Source organism: Bos indicus, chromosome X (assembly GCF_029378745.1).
Source record: "Bos indicus isolate NIAB-ARS_2022 breed Sahiwal x Tharparkar chromosome X, NIAB-ARS_B.indTharparkar_mat_pri_1.0, whole genome shotgun sequence".
NCBI lineage: Eukaryota > Metazoa > Chordata > Mammalia > Artiodactyla > Bovidae > Bos > Bos indicus.
The window spans coordinates 113,607,040-113,625,768 of NC_091789.1; the positions used below are offsets into that span (position 1 = coordinate 113,607,040).

The 18,729-nt window shown below is 41.0% G+C and overlaps 2 protein-coding genes across 3 annotated transcripts in view; both read right to left on the reverse strand.

Annotated features, from left to right (window-relative positions):
• Positions 1–13,426, reverse strand: part of XK (X-linked Kx blood group antigen, Kell and VPS13A binding protein) — a 54,308-nt gene extending 40,882 nt beyond the window's left edge. Inside the window, exon 1 of one of the 2 annotated variants that reach the window (XM_070785354.1) lies at positions 7,966–13,426. In XM_070785354.1, coding sequence (XP_070641455.1) covers positions 7,966–7,973 — 8 coding nt within the window. In that variant the 5' untranslated portion in view covers positions 7,974–13,426. Of the gene's footprint in view, positions 1–7,103 lie in introns of both variants that reach the window. The other variant, XM_070785353.1, reaches the window with a different exon arrangement.
• LANCL3 (LanC like family member 3) overlaps positions 8,792–18,729 on the reverse strand; it is a 121,886-nt gene continuing 111,948 nt past the window's right edge. The window contains exon 5 of the mRNA XM_070785355.1: positions 8,792–18,289. Coding sequence (XP_070641456.1) covers positions 18,130–18,289 — 160 coding nt within the window. The 3' untranslated portion in view covers positions 8,792–18,129. The remainder of the gene's footprint in view (positions 18,290–18,729) is intronic.

Genomic DNA, 18,729 nt, shown 5'->3' on the forward strand with positions numbered 1-18,729 from the left:
CACTGGGGTCATAGATACTTTAATATATTCGTTGTGTTTGACACTTTGCAACCCATGGGCTGTTTAGTCCATGGAATTCTCCAGGCCAGAATACTGGAGTGGGTAGCCTTTCCCTTATCCAGGGGCTCTTCCCAACCCAGGGATAAAACCCAGGCCTCCCACACTGCAGGTGGATTCTTTACCAGCTGAGCCACAAGGGAAACCCAAGAATACTGGAGTGGTAGCCTATCCATTCTCCAGCGTATCTTCCTGACCCAGGAATCAAACTGGGGTCTCCTGCATTGCAGGCAGATTCTTACCAACTGAGCTATCAGGGAAGCCCCAATATATTACATGAAAACATGTAAAACAATGTGGGATCAACTTGTTTAGCTGAAAACAATGAAGTTCAAGGTTTTGAGCTAAGTCTAGCTGATCCAACTGAATCTGCTCTGAGGAAAAACTCAGATCTATGACTGAGGGCTGTATGAGGCCTTGTAACTTGACACAGGTGGACCACTGATCACAAGCACTAGAAGACGGAATAAACTGACCATTGTCTTTATTCTCAAATATGTAATCAATGTGGATGCACTTTGCTAAGTGCTGTGGGGAATGCAAAGATAGTTGCACACCACTGTCTCATTCAGAGATGTACATAATCTAAACAAGAAAACAGGACCTAATTAATATAAGTAATATTTATATAGCACTTTCAGTTTGTAAGATATTTCTCATAGATTAACTCACTTAGAAAGAAAGGAAAGGAAAGGAAAGTGAAGTCGCTCAGTCGTGTCCAACTCTTTGCGACCCCATGGACTGTAGCCTACCAGGCTCCTCCCTCCATGGGATTCTCCAAGCAAGAGTACTGGAGTGGGTTGCCATTTCCTTCTCCAGGGGATCTTCCCGACCCAGGGATCAAACCTGGGTCTCCTGCATTCCAGGCAGACGCTTTAACCTCTGAGCCACCACAGGGAAGCCCTTAGAAAGAAAGGTTACTGCAAAAATTTGAATACCATTATTTTTAATGGCAAAGTTCTGGGAAAACTCTGCTGCTAAGTCGCTTCAGTCGTGTCCGACTCTGTGCGACCCCACAGACAGCAGCCCACCAGGCTCTCCCGTCCCTGGGATTCTCCAGGCAAGAACACTGGAGTGGGTTGCCATTTCCTTCTCCAATGCATGAAAGTGGAAAGTGAAAGTGAAGTGGCTCAGTCGTATCCGACTCTTAGCAACCCCATGGACTGCAGCCCATCTGGCTCCTCCATCCATGGGATTTTCCAGGGAAGAGTACTGGAGTGGGGTGCCATTGCCTTCTCTGGGGAAAACTCTAAAGGTCCCTAAACAAAACAATGATTAAATAAATCCTAATACATATATTCAATGAAATATTATCCAGTCCTTAAAATTGACAGTATATACACACATATACTCACATACAAAAAAATTTTATCATGTTTGGTAAGCAAAAGGAGTAATGTATTACAATGGAAAATACATAGAAAATTCCACATTTAATAAAAAGAAAATTACATATATATATGGATACACACACATATACACATAAACAGTGGAGTGCTTCAGCTGGCTCATACTGACTCATGAGACAGTTAAATGGTTAGGAATTTTGTGAGGCAGTTCTTAAACAACTCAGTAGCTTGAAATAGGCCACGATGGAAATCTTTAAATCACAGAAATCAGCAAAGATTGCAAATCAGGGTCTTCCTTCCTACACCCCCTCCCTCCCCCTAGATGGTTCATGGTTTACCAGCTTAATGACTGTAAAAATATTGGTGAGGATATATAACAAAATATTAAGAATTGTTCCCTTTAGTTAGTCAAATTAGAGCTTTTAAATTTTTTTAGTTGTGCTTATCTGTTTTCTGCCCTTCTGTCGTTCCAGCAACAAATATGTTTTACCTGAATAGTAAAATCAAGCTCAGAATTTTTAATAACAAAACAAGCAAATGAAACAGCAGCACATATTAAGAGCTGAATGAATAAAATGAAGGTCCAGAGGAAAATGCAAGTCTCTGGATGCTGAGGAGAAGGCTGTGTTTAATGGAAGTATTTGCAGAATTACAGACAAATGACACTTCTTTGTCTACAGTGGAAACGAAGGAAGGTCCCCCAATGAACTAATCACAGAAGTGGCCCTGAAACCCAGGTGTGTGTGTTAGTTGCTCGGTCACGTCCAACTCTTTGCGACCCCATGGACTGTAGGTCACCAGGCTCCTCTGTCCATGGAATTCTCCAGGCAAGAATACTGGAATGGGTTACCATTTCCTTCTCCAGGAAACCCAGGTGTGCTGCTGCTGCTGCTAAGCCGCTTCAGTCATGTCCGACTCTGTGCAACCCCATAGATGGCAGCCCATCAGGCTCCCACGTCCCTGGGATTCTCCAGGCAAGAACACTGGAGTGGGTTGCCATTTCCTTCTCCAATGCATGAAAGTGAAAAGTGAAAGTGAAGTCGCTCAGTCGTGTCCAACTCCTAGCGACCCCATAGACTGCAGCCCACCAGGACCCTCCATCCATGGGATTTTCCAGGCAAGAGCACTGGAGTGGGTTGCCATTGCCTTCTCCGAGGAAATCCAGGTGTACCCTCCTGTAATTCACTGTTTTTCTCAACTAATAAAAATCTTAGCACAGAAGTTTACATGTAGTAGGTATTTAATGAATTTGTGAAAGGCCCTAAGACTTCCACTATTTGTTTCCAAATGTTTTGTTGTTGTTGTTGTTGTTGTTTTTACTTAAGAAGTTGCCTAAATGTAGCCATAAATTAAGTATTTTTATCACAATCATTCAAGATAGTTTTTCAGTTTGACCAAGGGTTGGCAAACATTTTGTGTATTTACAAAGAATAAATATTTTAGGCTTTGCAGGTCATGGTCTCTATTGCAACTACTCAGCTCTGCCACTGTAATGCAAAAGCAGCCACAGACAACACAGAAGTGAATGGGCATGCCTGTGTTCCAATAAAACTTTACAAAAACAGGCAGTAAGGGGATTTCAATGTGGGGCATGGTTTGCTAATCCCCAATGTAGGTAATCAGCAGGTTGATCCTTTTTTATTTTCATTTTATCCCATTTTCAAACATCATAGTGGAAGCAGTTTATTAATTAGCTGAAACCATGCATGTTGGTGTCAGTATAAATAATCTGTGGTACCAGAGACCCTCTGAAGTAGTTACTAAAAACACATTTTCAAAAGAAATACTGATTATGATTTCCTCTATGCCATGTTATCTTCCTATGACATACATACTCTGTGAAGCTACCCAAGAACCAAACTGGTTAAATAGAAAGCTCCCTGTGACCTCTGAAAAGCCACTTGCATAATCTCACTGAGCCTCAATTCTCAACTGTAAAAAAAAGATAATGACAGTTAGCTCACAAGGTTTTATAGTGGATGGAATTATATACTGTATGTGAAAGCACTTTGCAAGCAACAACAAAAAAGCTATTGATATTTAGGCTATCGTTATTTTTAAAATCTTCTCAAAGTTTACAGAAGAGAGAAATACTATGGTATTTTGCAATGTTTTTCATTGCAATGAATCATTTTGTAATGTTCTGTCAAAAATACTAGACTCACAGATCCAGAGAACACATTAGTGGTTACCAATAGGGAGCAGGAAGGGAGAAAGGCGATTAAGGGGTACAAACTCAGGTATAAAATAAGCTACAAGAATATACTGTATAACATGGGGAATATAGCCAATATTTTATAATAACTATAAATGGGGCATTACCTTTAAAATTGTGAATCACCATATTGTACAACTGTAACATATAACACTGTACATCAACTATACTTGAATAAAAAAATTACTAGAATGTCTTAGCATTTATTTTATAAAGCTAGATTTTTGGGTACCATTTTTCCTTCATTATACCAATAAATAAGAATGGGGGCAAATTCCTTGAACCTGTAACTCATTCATATTTATTCCTTCTCCCAATTAATTTATAAAATGAACATAATTGTAAAAGAATGAGAAATAAATTTTGTTTGTTGTTAAGGGGTGCTTTCCCCCCACTCTGGTTATCCAGAATGTCTATTATCATTCACAGTAAGATTGTCCTTATAATAGAAAAAAAGAAATTCAAGACATTATTTAATGTTCCTATCATCCCAACCTAGCCTTCATGAGGAAACAATTCTTCAAACTGCAACTACAGTTTTAAATATGAGGCTGATATAAATGAAACACGGTGCTCTCCCAAAGCCTCCCTACAAGAAAGAAGGAGCAAGGCCTAGTCTGCAGTGTTTAGTCCACCATCATTACAATGTAATGAAATCCGACTGAGCTGAGTGAATCCAAAACCAACATCTCACCTAAACAGAACAGGAGTTTGGCTAGTTAGGACCCATCCCGAATTAAAGAGAGCGAAACTTTCCCCAAACAGTTTAAAAATATTACTAAGTCCAATCGATAAGAAGGGCAGAGAGACTCTCCTTTGTTTGGGGGAAATAATTTTGATCTTTATGTAAAGCTGACGTCTTAGAGTTAGAATAAAATCAAACAGCAGGAATAACTTTCAGTAAGATATTAACGCATGCTAACACACAACATCAAATTGCTTTTCTTTTCATCTGGAAGATAAGAGGCTTGGAATCACATTTTGTGTATCTCAGCATGGTTCCAGCATCTTCTTGAAAGAAATCAGCTGCGTTAGAATGAAAGTGCCCTTGTTGAAGGAAGTAGGTTGTTTGTTTCTTTTTTTTTAATGTGTTATTCTGTTTTTTCCCCCAAAGCACAATGACCTATTCAGAATTTTCTGGAAATAGGTCTCTTTGGAGAAGGAAATGGCAACCCACTCCAGTGTTCTTGCCTGGAGAATCCCAGGGACAGAGGAGTCTGGTGGGCTGCAGTCTATGGGGTCACACAGAGTCACACATGACTGAAGTGACTTAGCAGCAGTAGCAGCAGTATAGTGTTGAAACTTTATATATACATATATATACATACATATATATATCAGTTGAGAAGTTATCGCTCCAAAGTACCAAACTTTTTCTTTTTTTAAATAAAGTTAAAATATTTTTACGGTAAAAACCAAAAAATGTAGAGAAGTATAATATAATAAAGGAGTAAATGATGTACTTTCCTATATTTTTCAGAAAAAAATGAAAACTACCCCATAACTCCATCATTCCGAAATTACCACTCTTAACAAATTGGTATATTTCTCTGAGCTTAGGTCTATGAGTACCATCCTGTTTTTATACATACTATTATGTCATTAGTTTTGTCTTGGGTCACTCAGTACTTAGAAACATTTTAAATGTTAGTACTGATAAGGTATTCTCATTTACCAAGATGGCAACTTAGGTTGTGTTTTTTCAATTTTGCCAAGATGACCAAACTTTCTTAAGATGGAACTATAGATAAAACACATTCCACACTCCTCAGACTTCTTTCACATAATTAAGCCAATTCCACTTGTAAGAAGCCTTGTGAATGTGGTCATCTATAAAATGGGAACAATTATATCTACTTTATGGTAAGGAGTCAATGAACTGAGAGAGAGAAACTACCACCTACCAAACCATTTAGCACAAGAAGCATTTAAGAACTGTCAGTTTCCCTTTCTCTGTCACTTTACTCAAATAGCATGGGCAATGAACTTTCTTTTCACAAGATGGAGCTAAGAAATGATGAGTGCCCGTCCAAGTAGAGCGCATTGATCCCACTGAGTGGGCACACAATCAGGTTGCTGCGGCCTACTTGGCCACGGAGGACTCGCTCCTCATTCTCTGGCCCCAGGCTGCAGGGCTTTTAAAATTCCCCTCACTTTCTTTCTCTCTCTCTGTTCCCCTCCCCCCCAACTCTTCCTTTGCTCTCATGAGGTTGGTAGCAACTTCTTACTCCTGCCAGTGCACCTGTTTCTCTTCCTCTGTAGGAGTCTGTAGCTTTCGAGCTTGGGAAACTTGTTCACCTGGTTTGTTTTGACACTGTGTAAACTACAAGTCAGTATTCTGAGTGTCAGCTGGGATGACTGTCTCTGATATGAAACGCAAAGTTTTATAATAGGGCCCTGTAAAATCTAGTTTACTACTCGACTGTGTGTGTATATAGGGCTCTGTAAAATCTATTTTGCTACTCGAATGTGTGTGTTGGTGGGGGAGATATTTTGCTGTGTGTGTGTTTGTGATGTGTTGGCTGGGGAGATATTTCCTGGTAGGAAAGATTCCCAGCTGGCTGAATTTTCTGGCAGCTGAGTGTCTGGCCTTTCTACCTCTTCCCCTTTCTCTCCCACCTATATCTAAAGTTCATTATTATAAATTTGTTTATAATCCAGATAGAAACCCTTTATTTCGCTTTTCCTACAGAGAGGTATCAAAACAACACATTTTAAACTCTCTTCATGGTCCTCAGATAAACCAAACTCTACTTCATTACCAGAAAATTTTTTACTTGTTTTGTGTTCCTACGATGTCCAGAAATGTCAGTAATAATTTTTTTTTTCTCTTTACACAATAAGAGTTGGGGTCTCCGTGGCACTTGTGCTCCAGTTTCATCGGCTAAGTTTACAAGTCAGGCAGGGCTGAGTTTAGAAGTCAGGCAGGGCCCTGAAGATATTTCTACTCTGCTTCCCCCCTACCGCCCTCTCCCCTCCATGTTTCCACATCGGACAGAAAAGACGGATGCGTGGATTTTTAGGGTCGTGTATAAGAATTACATAAGTAAGTATTTGTAACTGAGCTCAGAACAGTGCCTAGTACAGTCCACTCCCCACGTGTTTGTTCAATTTCAATTCAATTCAATCAACTGTGCCCACTTCGATTCTAACGGCCATTTAGAACCCTCTTCCTAAGGCCCAGTCGCGACACGAGCTCATCCTGCCAGAGCCCACCAGGTCGCGTTGAGGATTGAGGGGCCCAAATTGGCCCTTTCCGTTGGTCAAATTCAGTCGACTGTCGGCAATTTCCATCGCTAGCCCCTAACAGGAAGGCGGTACGCCCCGGCTCCATTCCCACCCTCCCAGGTTCCTGTCGCATTCCTGTGACAGGGACGGTGGTGGAGCGGAGGAGCAGGGCGGGCCGGCCTGGGCCCCCGTCCCCGACGCCGGCCCCCTCCCCTGGGAGGCCCGGCCCCCGCCGCCGGGGGTCCCGCACGCACCTGAAGAGGGGCCCAAGCTGCAGCAGGTGCAGCAGCAGCACGAGCGGCCGGTCGCGGGTGAAGTCGCGGTGCACGAAGAGCAGCGTGAGCTGCACCAGAGCGCAGGGCAGCAGCGAGAAAAGCAGCGTCAGCGCCTGCCACATGCCGTCCCCGCCCGAGCGGTAGGTGCTGCTCAGGTACAGCGCCGCCGACGTCTCGGCCACGAACAGGAACACGGACGCCAGCACCGAGCCCGGGAATTTCATCTCCGCGCGTCAGCGGCGCGCACCGGCGGCGGACGCGGTGGCGGTGGCGGTAGCGGTGGCGGTGGCGGCGGCGGCTGCCCCGGGGGCTCCCGGCATGCCCGGCCCCAACTGCTCCCGCGCTCTGCGCTGCCCGCCGAGGGCGCGGGGCCCGGGCGCTGGAGCTGGGCCTGGGGGCGAGCGACCCGGCGGGGCTGGGGCGGGGCGCGCGGCCGGGGCGGGACACGCCCACGCGCACCGAGCGCCGCCCGCGCGCCTCAGCGCCCGTCGCGTCTCTGCGGCGACGAGCCGCGGGCGGGCCGCGAACCCGCGCCCGGCGACCGCCCGCGCCGAACCGCACAGGAGGCGGCGGGCCCCGCCGGCCCCGCGCGCAGCCGCTGGGTCCTAAAGCCCTTTTCTCGACGCTTCTGTGGAAAACCTTCACATCCCTTCAAAAATCTGCAGCCCCGCGGGACCCGGAATTGGGATCAGGATGCCTTTCCAGCCCGGGCTCTGTTTTCTGGACCTAAATAACGCCGAATCCCTCAAAGGATCAGCGTTTCCGGTCACTTAAAAAAAACAAGCAGAGCCCGCAGATGCTTTTCAAAGTGCAAGTATATCGTCACGCACCCGGAATGTACCTTTTCATCCGACCAAGTCTGAAGCATTGCTTCCAAGGTGAAAGAGCATCATGGTAATCACGAAGAGCTAACGCTTTCCTTCCCAGAAAATCTGCTTTCAAAAATATTGATATATTCCTCCATAACTGACTAATTCAGCCTGCCGAAGACCAAGCCCTAATAAGGAAATGATTTTTTAGGCCACACCATACCTCCCTCTGCTTGCTGCTTTGTGCCAGCCCCAAGACTAACACAATGCCCTTTAACTCATTGGATCGGTGACAGCCTTCTGGACATCAGGATGGGCTCAGCCACTCCTCCCTTTGTCACTCAGAACTTGAGCCTTCATTAAATCTCTACAATTCGAGTTCTAACCTGTTCCATAAGAGATTGGACTTGAATAATTGTGAGATTCCTTTCCCCACTGAAGTTAGGTGATATCATCCATCTTCAGGCATCTCTGGCATTTTTCTCTTTAGGAATATGATGGCAACACAAATAGAATGTGAAGATTCAAGAGGAATGAAGACAAAAAATGTAGAGAACATGAAGGACTGTTTTTCTTCATTCTTCTGTGGCATGGGAAAATCTATTTATAAGGGTTAAGGGGAGGTATTCAGCCCATAGCTGAGAAGTGCCAGGCCCATTCTCTAAAAGGATTACTAATATCTATTTATAGCACCCAGCAGGTCATCATGTTCTGGATCAAGATACACACACTGTCACAAGTACAGAAGAGGCAGCCACACTCCATAAAGTATTCATTTGATATTTTATTTGACACCATCTTAACTTTTAAAGGAAAAATTAACTTGTAGCTTAAAATTATGTTAGAGCACACTCAATATTTAGCATTAGATTTTATTTTTAAGGCAAAGGATTATCACAGGTTTTATATTAAGTAGACTGTACATAAACAGGCAGGGGGTGATAAGCCAATAAATAACATTGCTTTAAACACTATAGAGTCCAGTTTATGGCATATTATTTTCTAACAGTACAAAACTAATACAGAAAATACATTTGAAAGATCACAGTGTTCAGAACATTGTATAACAGCAGTTTTAAAGACAGTAAGGTGCATCTCTAAGCTTCTGACTCAACCCTGCTTCCAGAGAATTCATTATATCATGCACTGGCTGTAAGCAAATCCCCCACACGAAGGGGAGGCAACATCAACTGACCTGTAGCACTTCCCCCGCCAGGAACAACCAAGAACAAAAGCTAAAATCCGATGAGCATTGATTGGCAAGTTGATCCTGTTCAGCCAGGCAGCAGCTAACTTGCCCCAGTGACCATGTCTTTGTGTATTAAGTGTTTGCCATTTTGTCCTTGAGAATATGCATTCGAGCTTGTGATTGCTAGTTTCTTTGTCAAATACCTAAATGGATTGTGACTAAAGATCAATTGAATGTCATGTATTGCATTATACTTTCTTGCTCTGACTGAAATACCCATTATTTTCTTGAAATATTAAGTACACAATAACAGAGTTCTAGAAAGTGATTTTTTTGGCATAATAATATGTAATATACCAGAATACTTGAGAACTTGGTTTTATTATAAAATACAGTACTACAACATTTTGTGATATAGCAAAATATCTGACACAATGTTCTGCTCTAATTTAGATGTAACTGCTACAAATACGTCTTTGAAAGCGCCTCAAAGTACCCTTAAAGGAATATAATAATTAGCAATGAGTTGTAGAACCTTTTTTGGCAAAAAGAAAAAAAAGGCATTTTTTAATAAGTCTCTCATTTTGTGTGCAAGGCTTTCAAAATTTTAGTTATATACAACATATAACTGGTGTTGGATTTAATGCTATTGGAAATTAGGCTTTTAAAATCATAATAACTAATCTGTGTTATTTGGTGTATTTTAAAATAAATTTATGTTTTTAACTCTGCATGTGTGCTGAGGCAAATGCATTGTAAAAAGAGTACAATTTTATTAATACTACTAATTTATTGAGCAGTTCTTCAAAATTCAGTAATACCTTAAATCATGCATGCATGCGAAATCACTTCAGTCATGTCTGACTCTTTGCAACCCCATGGACTGTAGCCCACCAGGCTCCTCTTTCCATGGGATTCTCCAGGCAAAAATACTGGAGTGGGTTGCCATGCTCGCCTCTAGGGGATCTTCCCTACCCAGGGATTGAACCCAAGTCTCTTGAATTATAGTATGTATTCATTCCTAAATACAGTTAGGAATAAGCAGTTCTATTCTATTGACAGATTATTCTTTTGTATCCCCCCAAATAATTAAGGAATTACACTGATTTACTAGTGAATGTGAAATGTAGCATTTACAGAGGTGAGCTTTTTTCTCCAATGATACAATCATATTTCTCTAAGTATCATGAATTGTGTAAAATCTTTTTGGTGAAGTAAATTCTATTCACTTGGGAAATGCACATTCCAAAACTAGCACGTGGTGTTTGACTATTCTCTAGTATATGGCTTTGCAACCAAGTGACTTCCTCTAATAATTGGATTCTACTACAAAATCCATTTGAAAAATGTTAAGTTAGCGCCATTAAATCCATGAGACTAATTCAGACTTCCTTTCCAAGTAGAGCTCCCACACATGTTCAAAATTGGGAAGGCTGCTACCCTTTTAGAGAATGGACTGCTCTTCCGAATCAGATTCTAAAACCAAACTTTTGCACTTAGAATGTCCCCCTCCTACATCTGGAAAGTCTATATAAAACCTCATGGTATATAATCTTCATTTTCAAGAGCAAAGGGATTCTACTGCTACTAGAGTCTTCAGAAGACATCTCTAATATTGAAATACTAAAGTCCTAAAAAAAAAAAAAAGAGGCAAAACGGATCATTTAATCTTATTTAAATACATCCATATAGAAGGATTACTACAGTCAACTTGGACCAAATTAAGCAGCAGAAGTTATTTAATTGGTAATTTCCATTTAAGCACAGATCGTAAAACAAAACTTATAGGGGCAGCATCAGACTTCCCACTCAAACAAAGGCAGAAAGATCACTTGCTGAAGGTTGACAGTTGTCAAGTATAGTGTATATCTTCTTCAAACTGATTGCTAAGTCACAACTACTTCACACACTTTACGATAACAGCACACACTAAAGCAAGTAAATGAACACCACACACAAAATATTTTTAAAGAAAGTATTAGCAGAAACAGTATTACTCTACTTATGAAACTGTATTCTATGTTTACACATATACACATTCTGATGTTTCTCCCTTCATCTTGGTAGAGCTCATCATTTCTGAAAGAATGAGGGGAAGGTATGTATTGGGGTACTTTCTGAAGATCTGTGTCCACGTGCAAGACATTACAGCCATATGCTGGTTTCACATTAGGAGGTGGTTCTAGAACAAGAAGACATATCTTAGCTCTTGGGTGATTCTGAATACAAAGAATAAGTAGAGATAGGCTCCAAAGAGAATGGAGAAGGAAGGGAAGACACAAAGTTTTTCTCATGCAAAGACCTTGTGGCAATTTCCAGAATTCTTTTTTCCCAGAAGTATACTAAAGAATGACCTTACATCTTTGTGAGGGCAAGATAATTAGTAGGGATTAATACTCAGGGACATTGTTCTGGTATCTTTAATGTGATGTGGGGAGGGGGAGGGGTGTTAAAACACCTCTGCAGAAAAATAAATATTATAAGCATACCATAAACGTATGATGCCAGACTAACCATGTTTTTATAGTGGTAGCTGGGTAACCACCACCATCCAGAGGTGGAACCTTATAAACACAGAACTCAACAGCTGCACACCAGTTTCTTTATCCAGAAGAGTTTTTTCAGACATGTTAGCGTACCATGGTAATCTCCAAAAAGGGGATAAAAGAATAGAACTTCCCTAACTTATTTCATCACCGAATCTATTTTTTTACAGGGCAGCTCTTGGTCCTAGTGTCCTGCACACGGGGAAACACTGCAATACTCAAGTAACATGTAGTGTTTGGTTTCCATTTTCTCTTATAACAACAAAAACACACATGCGCTCTAGGAGGACCTTCTCAATCCTGAGGGACAGCAGTGGGATGCTAACCCTACTGTCCAATGCAACAGCCAACCCACATGTGGTTCTTGAGCACTTGAAATGTGGCCAGTCTGATTTGAGGTGTACAGTAAGTGTCCAACACACACTACGTTTTTAAAAGTTAATACCCCCAAATGTTAAGTATCTCATTAATAACTATATTGATTACATGTTGAAATGATAATATTTTGGGTAGGCTGAGTTGAATCAACTACACCATTAAAATTAATTTCACCCTTTCTTTTGCATTTTTAATGGAGCTACTAGAAAATTTTAAAACTACATATGTGGCTCACACTTGTGGCTCTGTTTGTGAAACTCACATCTGTTCTCATCTACGAGATGGCTACTAACGCCTTTAACTGGGCAGCAGAAGTTGTATGAAAGTGGTGCTCAAGGTAGACACTCAAATATAACTAGGGCCCTCGTTAATTATGGGCTAATTGATTAGACAGCAGTTAACACACAATGAAGAGCCACTCATTAGTCAGTTTATGCTTGCATATATCTGTTCACTCAGATACACCTTAGAGCTAAATGTTGGGTTTTATTTCATATGTGATTTTCATTCTCAGTCTCTCGCTCTCTTACATACACACACACAACACAGACAGACACACACACAAACTATTTTCTACACAGACTAAGAAAAGCCAAACAGGAAACACACAGGAAGTCCTTGAAAACTGTGTTTTTAAAGAGTGTGACAGTCAAGCCTCGTGTATCTTTTCTCCCTTTCTCTCTCTCCTTCCTGAATATTCTACATGGAGAAGAACGGCAAGAAAAGAAAGGGCCATCTGCTTTTTAAACCGTGCTATTCACCACCACCACCCCTCCCCACAAAGAATAAAAACATGGATGATTTAGTTTTCATTTTAAAGGATTTTTTTTCAAATTCAGTTCAGAGGGGTAATAGGTACACACAAAGGCCAAAGGTGCAGGAAGTTCTGCAGATAAGGGACTTTGGCATTTGTGGAGAAGTCCATGTGCAAACGACAAGGTTCAGGACTTTAAAGAAAAACAAGTATATCTTCCACCCCAAAGGCATCGTCCATCAGGTATCAGTTCATCAACACTTGTAATTAAAGAAACAAGGAGAGAGAGGGCACCCCTAGCATGAGATTTATGATCATGTGGGAGGCCCAGATGTTTAATGTAGCATGAACTTTGTTGTTGTTTTTTCCCAGAGCAGTACAAATAAAATGACCAGGTTTCTTTATGGAGGAGAGGCAGGATAAACGCAGTCACCCTTCTCCTCCCATAAACAGCTCTACCTGGGGTGGGCTATCTCAGACTGCAGAATGGGCCCAACTCCTTCTGCTGCTGACCTTGAGGTCAGTCCTTCCATCCAGAGGGGACTCCAGCCTTCCTGGGCCTGGAGCTCTTAGCTACCAACTGACATGGATGGAAGAGATAAGGAAAAAGCTGCCCTCTCAGGCGAAAGGACATCACATGATTAAGCAGACACAGAAAAAAAAAAAAAAACCCAACACATCATAATGTACTATTTAAAGAGAAGGAGGACAAGAAGTTGCTGGATCGGGGTGGTATGGGATTAGAGGTCCCAGGAAGCAATAAAACCCATGAGTAAGATGACTGGTTTTTAGCAGCACTAAACATGCCTCCACAACTCACACTGAGATGCTAAGCTTTCTCCCACCCAATCTTTGCCTGCCTTCTCATTGGCTTTCCTTGCCAAGTTTATGCCATAACCACCCAGCCTTGGTGAATATGAGGCTTAGTCATTTTGCTCTTGATTTAGGATAGCACTGAATAAATAACCCAGGCCCCTAAAGGAAGGCCTTCTATGCCATGAGAGTATATTTCTATCGCTCTATGTCATGCAATACTGAGGCCTGAATTAAAGTGCAAACCAGACTCAACTCCAAATTACCTTACCCCCAGTTCATGTTTGCTCTGCAGACGTAACCGGTAGCTCCTTTTCTTGAGTTACTGGCACTGTAATCCTTTGTTTCCAGAGAGCAAAATAAATATTTGCCTTAAAAGGAGCTCCCTCTGAACCAGCCTATTCCTATGTACTCAGCCCAGTGAATCAGAACTTTCTGAGGCACAAATGCTATTGACAGGACTGGTTCTAGAATATAAAAAACATACTTTGCTTTTACCCAGCAAGTGATCCAGACTCTGAGCACTGCATCACAAGGAGATTCCATTTGGCCGAAGTGCTCACTTGAAGTCATAATTGAGCATGATTTTCTATGCTCTTAGTAGGTACTTAAAATATAGCTTCCATTTTAAACATATAAAGGACCTGCCTATTATAAAACTCTCTTGCGTGCGTGCTCAGTCACTTCAGTCATGTCCAACTCTTTCTGACCCCATGAACTGTAGACCACCAGGTTCCTCGGTCCATGGGATTCTCCTGGCAAGAATGCTAGAATGGGTTGTCGTGTCCTCCTCCAGGGTATCTTCTCAACCCAGGGATCAAATCTGCGTCTTCTGCATTGCAGGCAGATTCTTTACCGCTGAACTACTGGGGAAGCCCATAAAACTCATATCCATTTTATCATTGACCACCCTGTGAGGTGGAAAGGATGATGGTGATGATTATAGTGGCCCATGGAGCAAGAGTTTGAAATTTCCAAAATAGGGCTCTTTGCATTACTAATGTTTTTTTTTTCTTTTAATCATTGTTCCCTTAAATGGTAATAAATCACAAACAAATTTGTTGCACTAAAATTTTTGAGATATGCTCTCTACAGAAGTTGAACAATTTGAGCACAATCTTGATTAACATCTTAAATGTGTCAAAAGAAAGTTAAAGATCCAAATTGCCAAGGAAAAGTTCAAATGTAGGATGGGCTAAAAAAATGACTATTTCTTGAGTTATCAGAAAGTAAATACTATTATCTTAATAGCATAGTCAATTACCTAAAGCACGGTGGAATATATGCTGTCAAACCTCTGCTCTCCGTTACCAAGTTACAAATGGAAAGAAAAAGTAAAATCTGATGACTAAAATGTGATTAGGCAAAATAAAAATACATTGGGGAGGTGTGAAAGAGAAGGTACATAATTGTGTTAATGAAACAAAACACAGAGAGTTGAAATATTTTCTGATGCTTCCTGTTTGCCAAGTACTGGGTTGGCCAAAAAGTTAAAAAACCCAAACGAACTTTTTGGCCAACCCAGTATAAGGCAGTCTCTCCCATTGTTGCAAGATTCTTTTAATCTATCCTTAAATATTTCCACAGTTACCTTCAAGATTTATAATTATTAATGCCCACATATAGTAAATAATATTAAAGTAATGCTAGTGGTGGTGAAAATACCCCTGTAGCCTTCAAGAGGTGACACACTTTAGCATTATTCAAAAAAGACTGTTACTACATAGACGGGAACACATTGGTTAGTTAAATAAGAAGTGACATGCCACACTTTTCTACAGCAACACTAAAGTGTATCTTTCCTCCTTGGGAAAACAAGATAGAAGAGGACCTTCCCAAACCCTTAATTCTACTTTCTCAGGAAAATGAAAACTTTCCACAAGTTTAAGTGCTAAATAAGTTTATCTTTGTCTCTAATTTACTGAGGCGTCAACTCATAAAGACACAAACATGGCCTCTTCTTGGATTTGATACACAAAAATGTTGCCTTTTCACAACGACAACACAGTTACCCTACTGGACCTCCAAAGGGTGGGTGAGCAGAAATGTGTCCAGTTTTTCTGAAGTTCCTAGAAATGAAACCGGCATGTCGAGCTAGATTACCACTTCTTAGACCTCAGGTTTTAGGTCTTAAGGATGAAGGGTGGAAGGATCAGCAAACAGAAACATAAGCTAACTTCTAGGGTATTTTGTTCACCACTGTATCCCCAGGTTCAAGTCTAGAATATGGAATAAATACACATGGGAAGTGAAACCCTGAATCCAAATTCTTATTCTGCCCCTTTCTAACTGTGAGACTTTGAATCAGTTATGTAAATCACCTCCAAGGGTTGCTAGATGATGAAAAAAAGCACGCATTACTAAAGCCCTGTATATTGCATGCTTATTATTGTTAGCCTATAGGGGTCAAATGAAATGAATTTACATCCAAATGGTGAAAAGCAGGTACCACTATCACTTCAAAAGGAGACTACTGTGTAGAAGGCATTTTGTCTTAAGGCTTTCTCAGAGGTCCTTGACCATTCAATTCTTGAAAGAACATCTAGAACCCAACTTTGGGGGTCACCTGCAAGCTGCTATTTATGTGGTACTGCCCCAATCTGAGTATCTTCAAAGATGAACAACTGAGGGCAGTTTTATATACTTACATATGAGGATGGGAAAAGGAAACAATGAGCTGAAAAGGTATGTGCTTTTCAAAATCACTTTGTCTTAGCTTGCTCTGATGAACACACACATAACAAAGTCATAAAATATACAAAGACAGCTCTTACCGTTCTTCAGTCCCAGATTCTTTGAGAATCTTGTAAATGCTAGAGATCTTCTTTCCAGAAACAAGTGTGTGCATGTGCACGTGCACACACACATTTTTAGGCAACAGAATATTCCCCAACTCCTCCCAAAGTTCATCTATAAATCAAGAAGTTGGAAGTACTGAACAAAGTAAGTGCTTAAATTTACATGGGGACAGATGTATTGTCGTTGTTCAGTCACTCAATCATGTCTGACTCTTTGAGACCCTATAGACTGGAGCCCGCCAGGCTCCTCTGTCCATGGAATTTCCCAGGCAAGAATACTGGAGTGGGTTGCCATTTCCTTCTCCGGATGTATATATACATCTATCCCCCTGTAAACCAAAGTGCCTATTGATACATATATATTCTACATTTATCACGTATATCCAAATACTTAATGACTATTTAAATAACTGTGAAATCTTACAATGCATTCAATTTCCTCCTCATTCTGATATAGGAAATTGCGAGTGACCAAATTCTAGGAAAAGGATAGACTCGTGTTCTGAGTATTGAAGTGACAGATGTTCCCACAGTGTTCTGGAAACCACTACTTATTTGAAATAGTTTTACAGCTTCTATGTGTTTACAGCAGGGCTGAATTTAATATGACAGCTTGACTCAATGGATATTGTAGACAAATTCTAGTGGAGCCTGTGTCTTGGAGAATATGATGATCAGCTGGGGAATTCACGCATAGTATAAAATTGAGCAATGCTCTTTTCACAATCACTGGTCCCTTTCTAGGCCAGTGTGTGTCCCAGGGGACACAGTATTCCACCCAAGGCAGAAACGACCCACCTCCTTGGTGTTTACCCTCATCTTTGAGATGAGAGATTTTTGCCACAAGTATATTTTACAGTTCCGCTAATAGCTTCATTGAGATTACATAGGCATTTAAAAAATTACTAACAATAGACAGTACATAGCTTATGCTTCAAATTGAGAAAAACACTTGACAGCAACACCTGCTATGGTATTTGCTAGCCTGTGAATTTTGTTATTCTAATTGAGCTTTCGGAAAGAAGAAGGAACCAGGAAAAGATATGCTCTAAGACCTAAGGGAACTTGGAATTTGGGGGTTGAAGCTAAGTTATGGTATGATTTCTTTAAAGTGCCCAGGGTAATGATAAAAATAGATTCATAGGCAAATTTCTCCATTCACTAAAAATCATGAATTTCAGTAAGTAAAGGCAAAGGACAACCAAGAGTTTCCCTTTTTGTCCTTTGGCAACCTGACCCATCCTTCCTAGCAGTTTTCAGCTGGGCAATGACTTTAGTTTTCTGATGGTCTTTATTTCTGAATTTAGGGGTGGAGGGCACCCACAAGTGGTCAAATTCTCTTTCCAATTGCAAAAATATTTTTGGCATTTCATTGCCATAATCCACATCTCAATGTTGGTTTAAGTGAGACAGATGATTTTTCCTTCCCTTTTTCCTCTGATCTTTGGTGTCACATCCATTCCCTGAACTGTTCCATCTCTAGGGGTTTTAGAAGAGTTGTGGTGTCTTTATGTTTGCACGTTCTCATGCTGTTCTCCCTTCAACCTGGAATCATGTTGCCTTCTTCACCTGCCTGCTCCCTTCCTTCCTTCTGGCAGCAATGTTAAGGCTCATGGTTGTGATACCATTGAATGTGGCTTATGTGGAAACTGCCTCAGGTAGTAGGCTCAGGAAATCTTGGGAACCTTCTGCAGGGCCATGATGGGACATGGAGCCTTCTAAACAAAGACGCTGAAGAGAGGGAACTCAGCCTGGTTGGGCTGCAGCAGATCGATCAGAAAGCACACGGTCCCAGAGAAGCCTTCATACAAGCTGTATATACTTTCAAGGACCCGGGAACCAGCCTTGAATTCCTCCGTAAATAAAAATTCAGCAAACCTAAAAGAAGAAGATATGAACAGTTTTCATATGAGTGTCTCCATATTATTGACCCTGGGTTGCTTCATCCTCTTCTCTGATAAGTTCAAGTTTTAGCAGCATTCTCTTTACAGATGTATATAAGATTTTAAGAAGGCCTTCTTCTCTGTTAAGAAATGGAGACACCATTATGCCATTGTATATGTTCATAGCCTAGGTTGGCAAGCAAACTTGACTATTTTCGGCATTTGCAAAGCAAAGCACTTTCTGAGGATTTCATCCCTTCTGCCATCCAATAATTGAAAGTAAAAAAGACAGATAAGTAGCCATACTTTTATTTATCTTGAGTAGAAGCAAGCTGATATATGCCTGTGCCTTTAAAAAAGTAAATATGCTGTGTTTCTGCAGGCATATTATTTCTGAGCTAGGTTTCATTTATATGTGACAGAGAGCAGAGACTA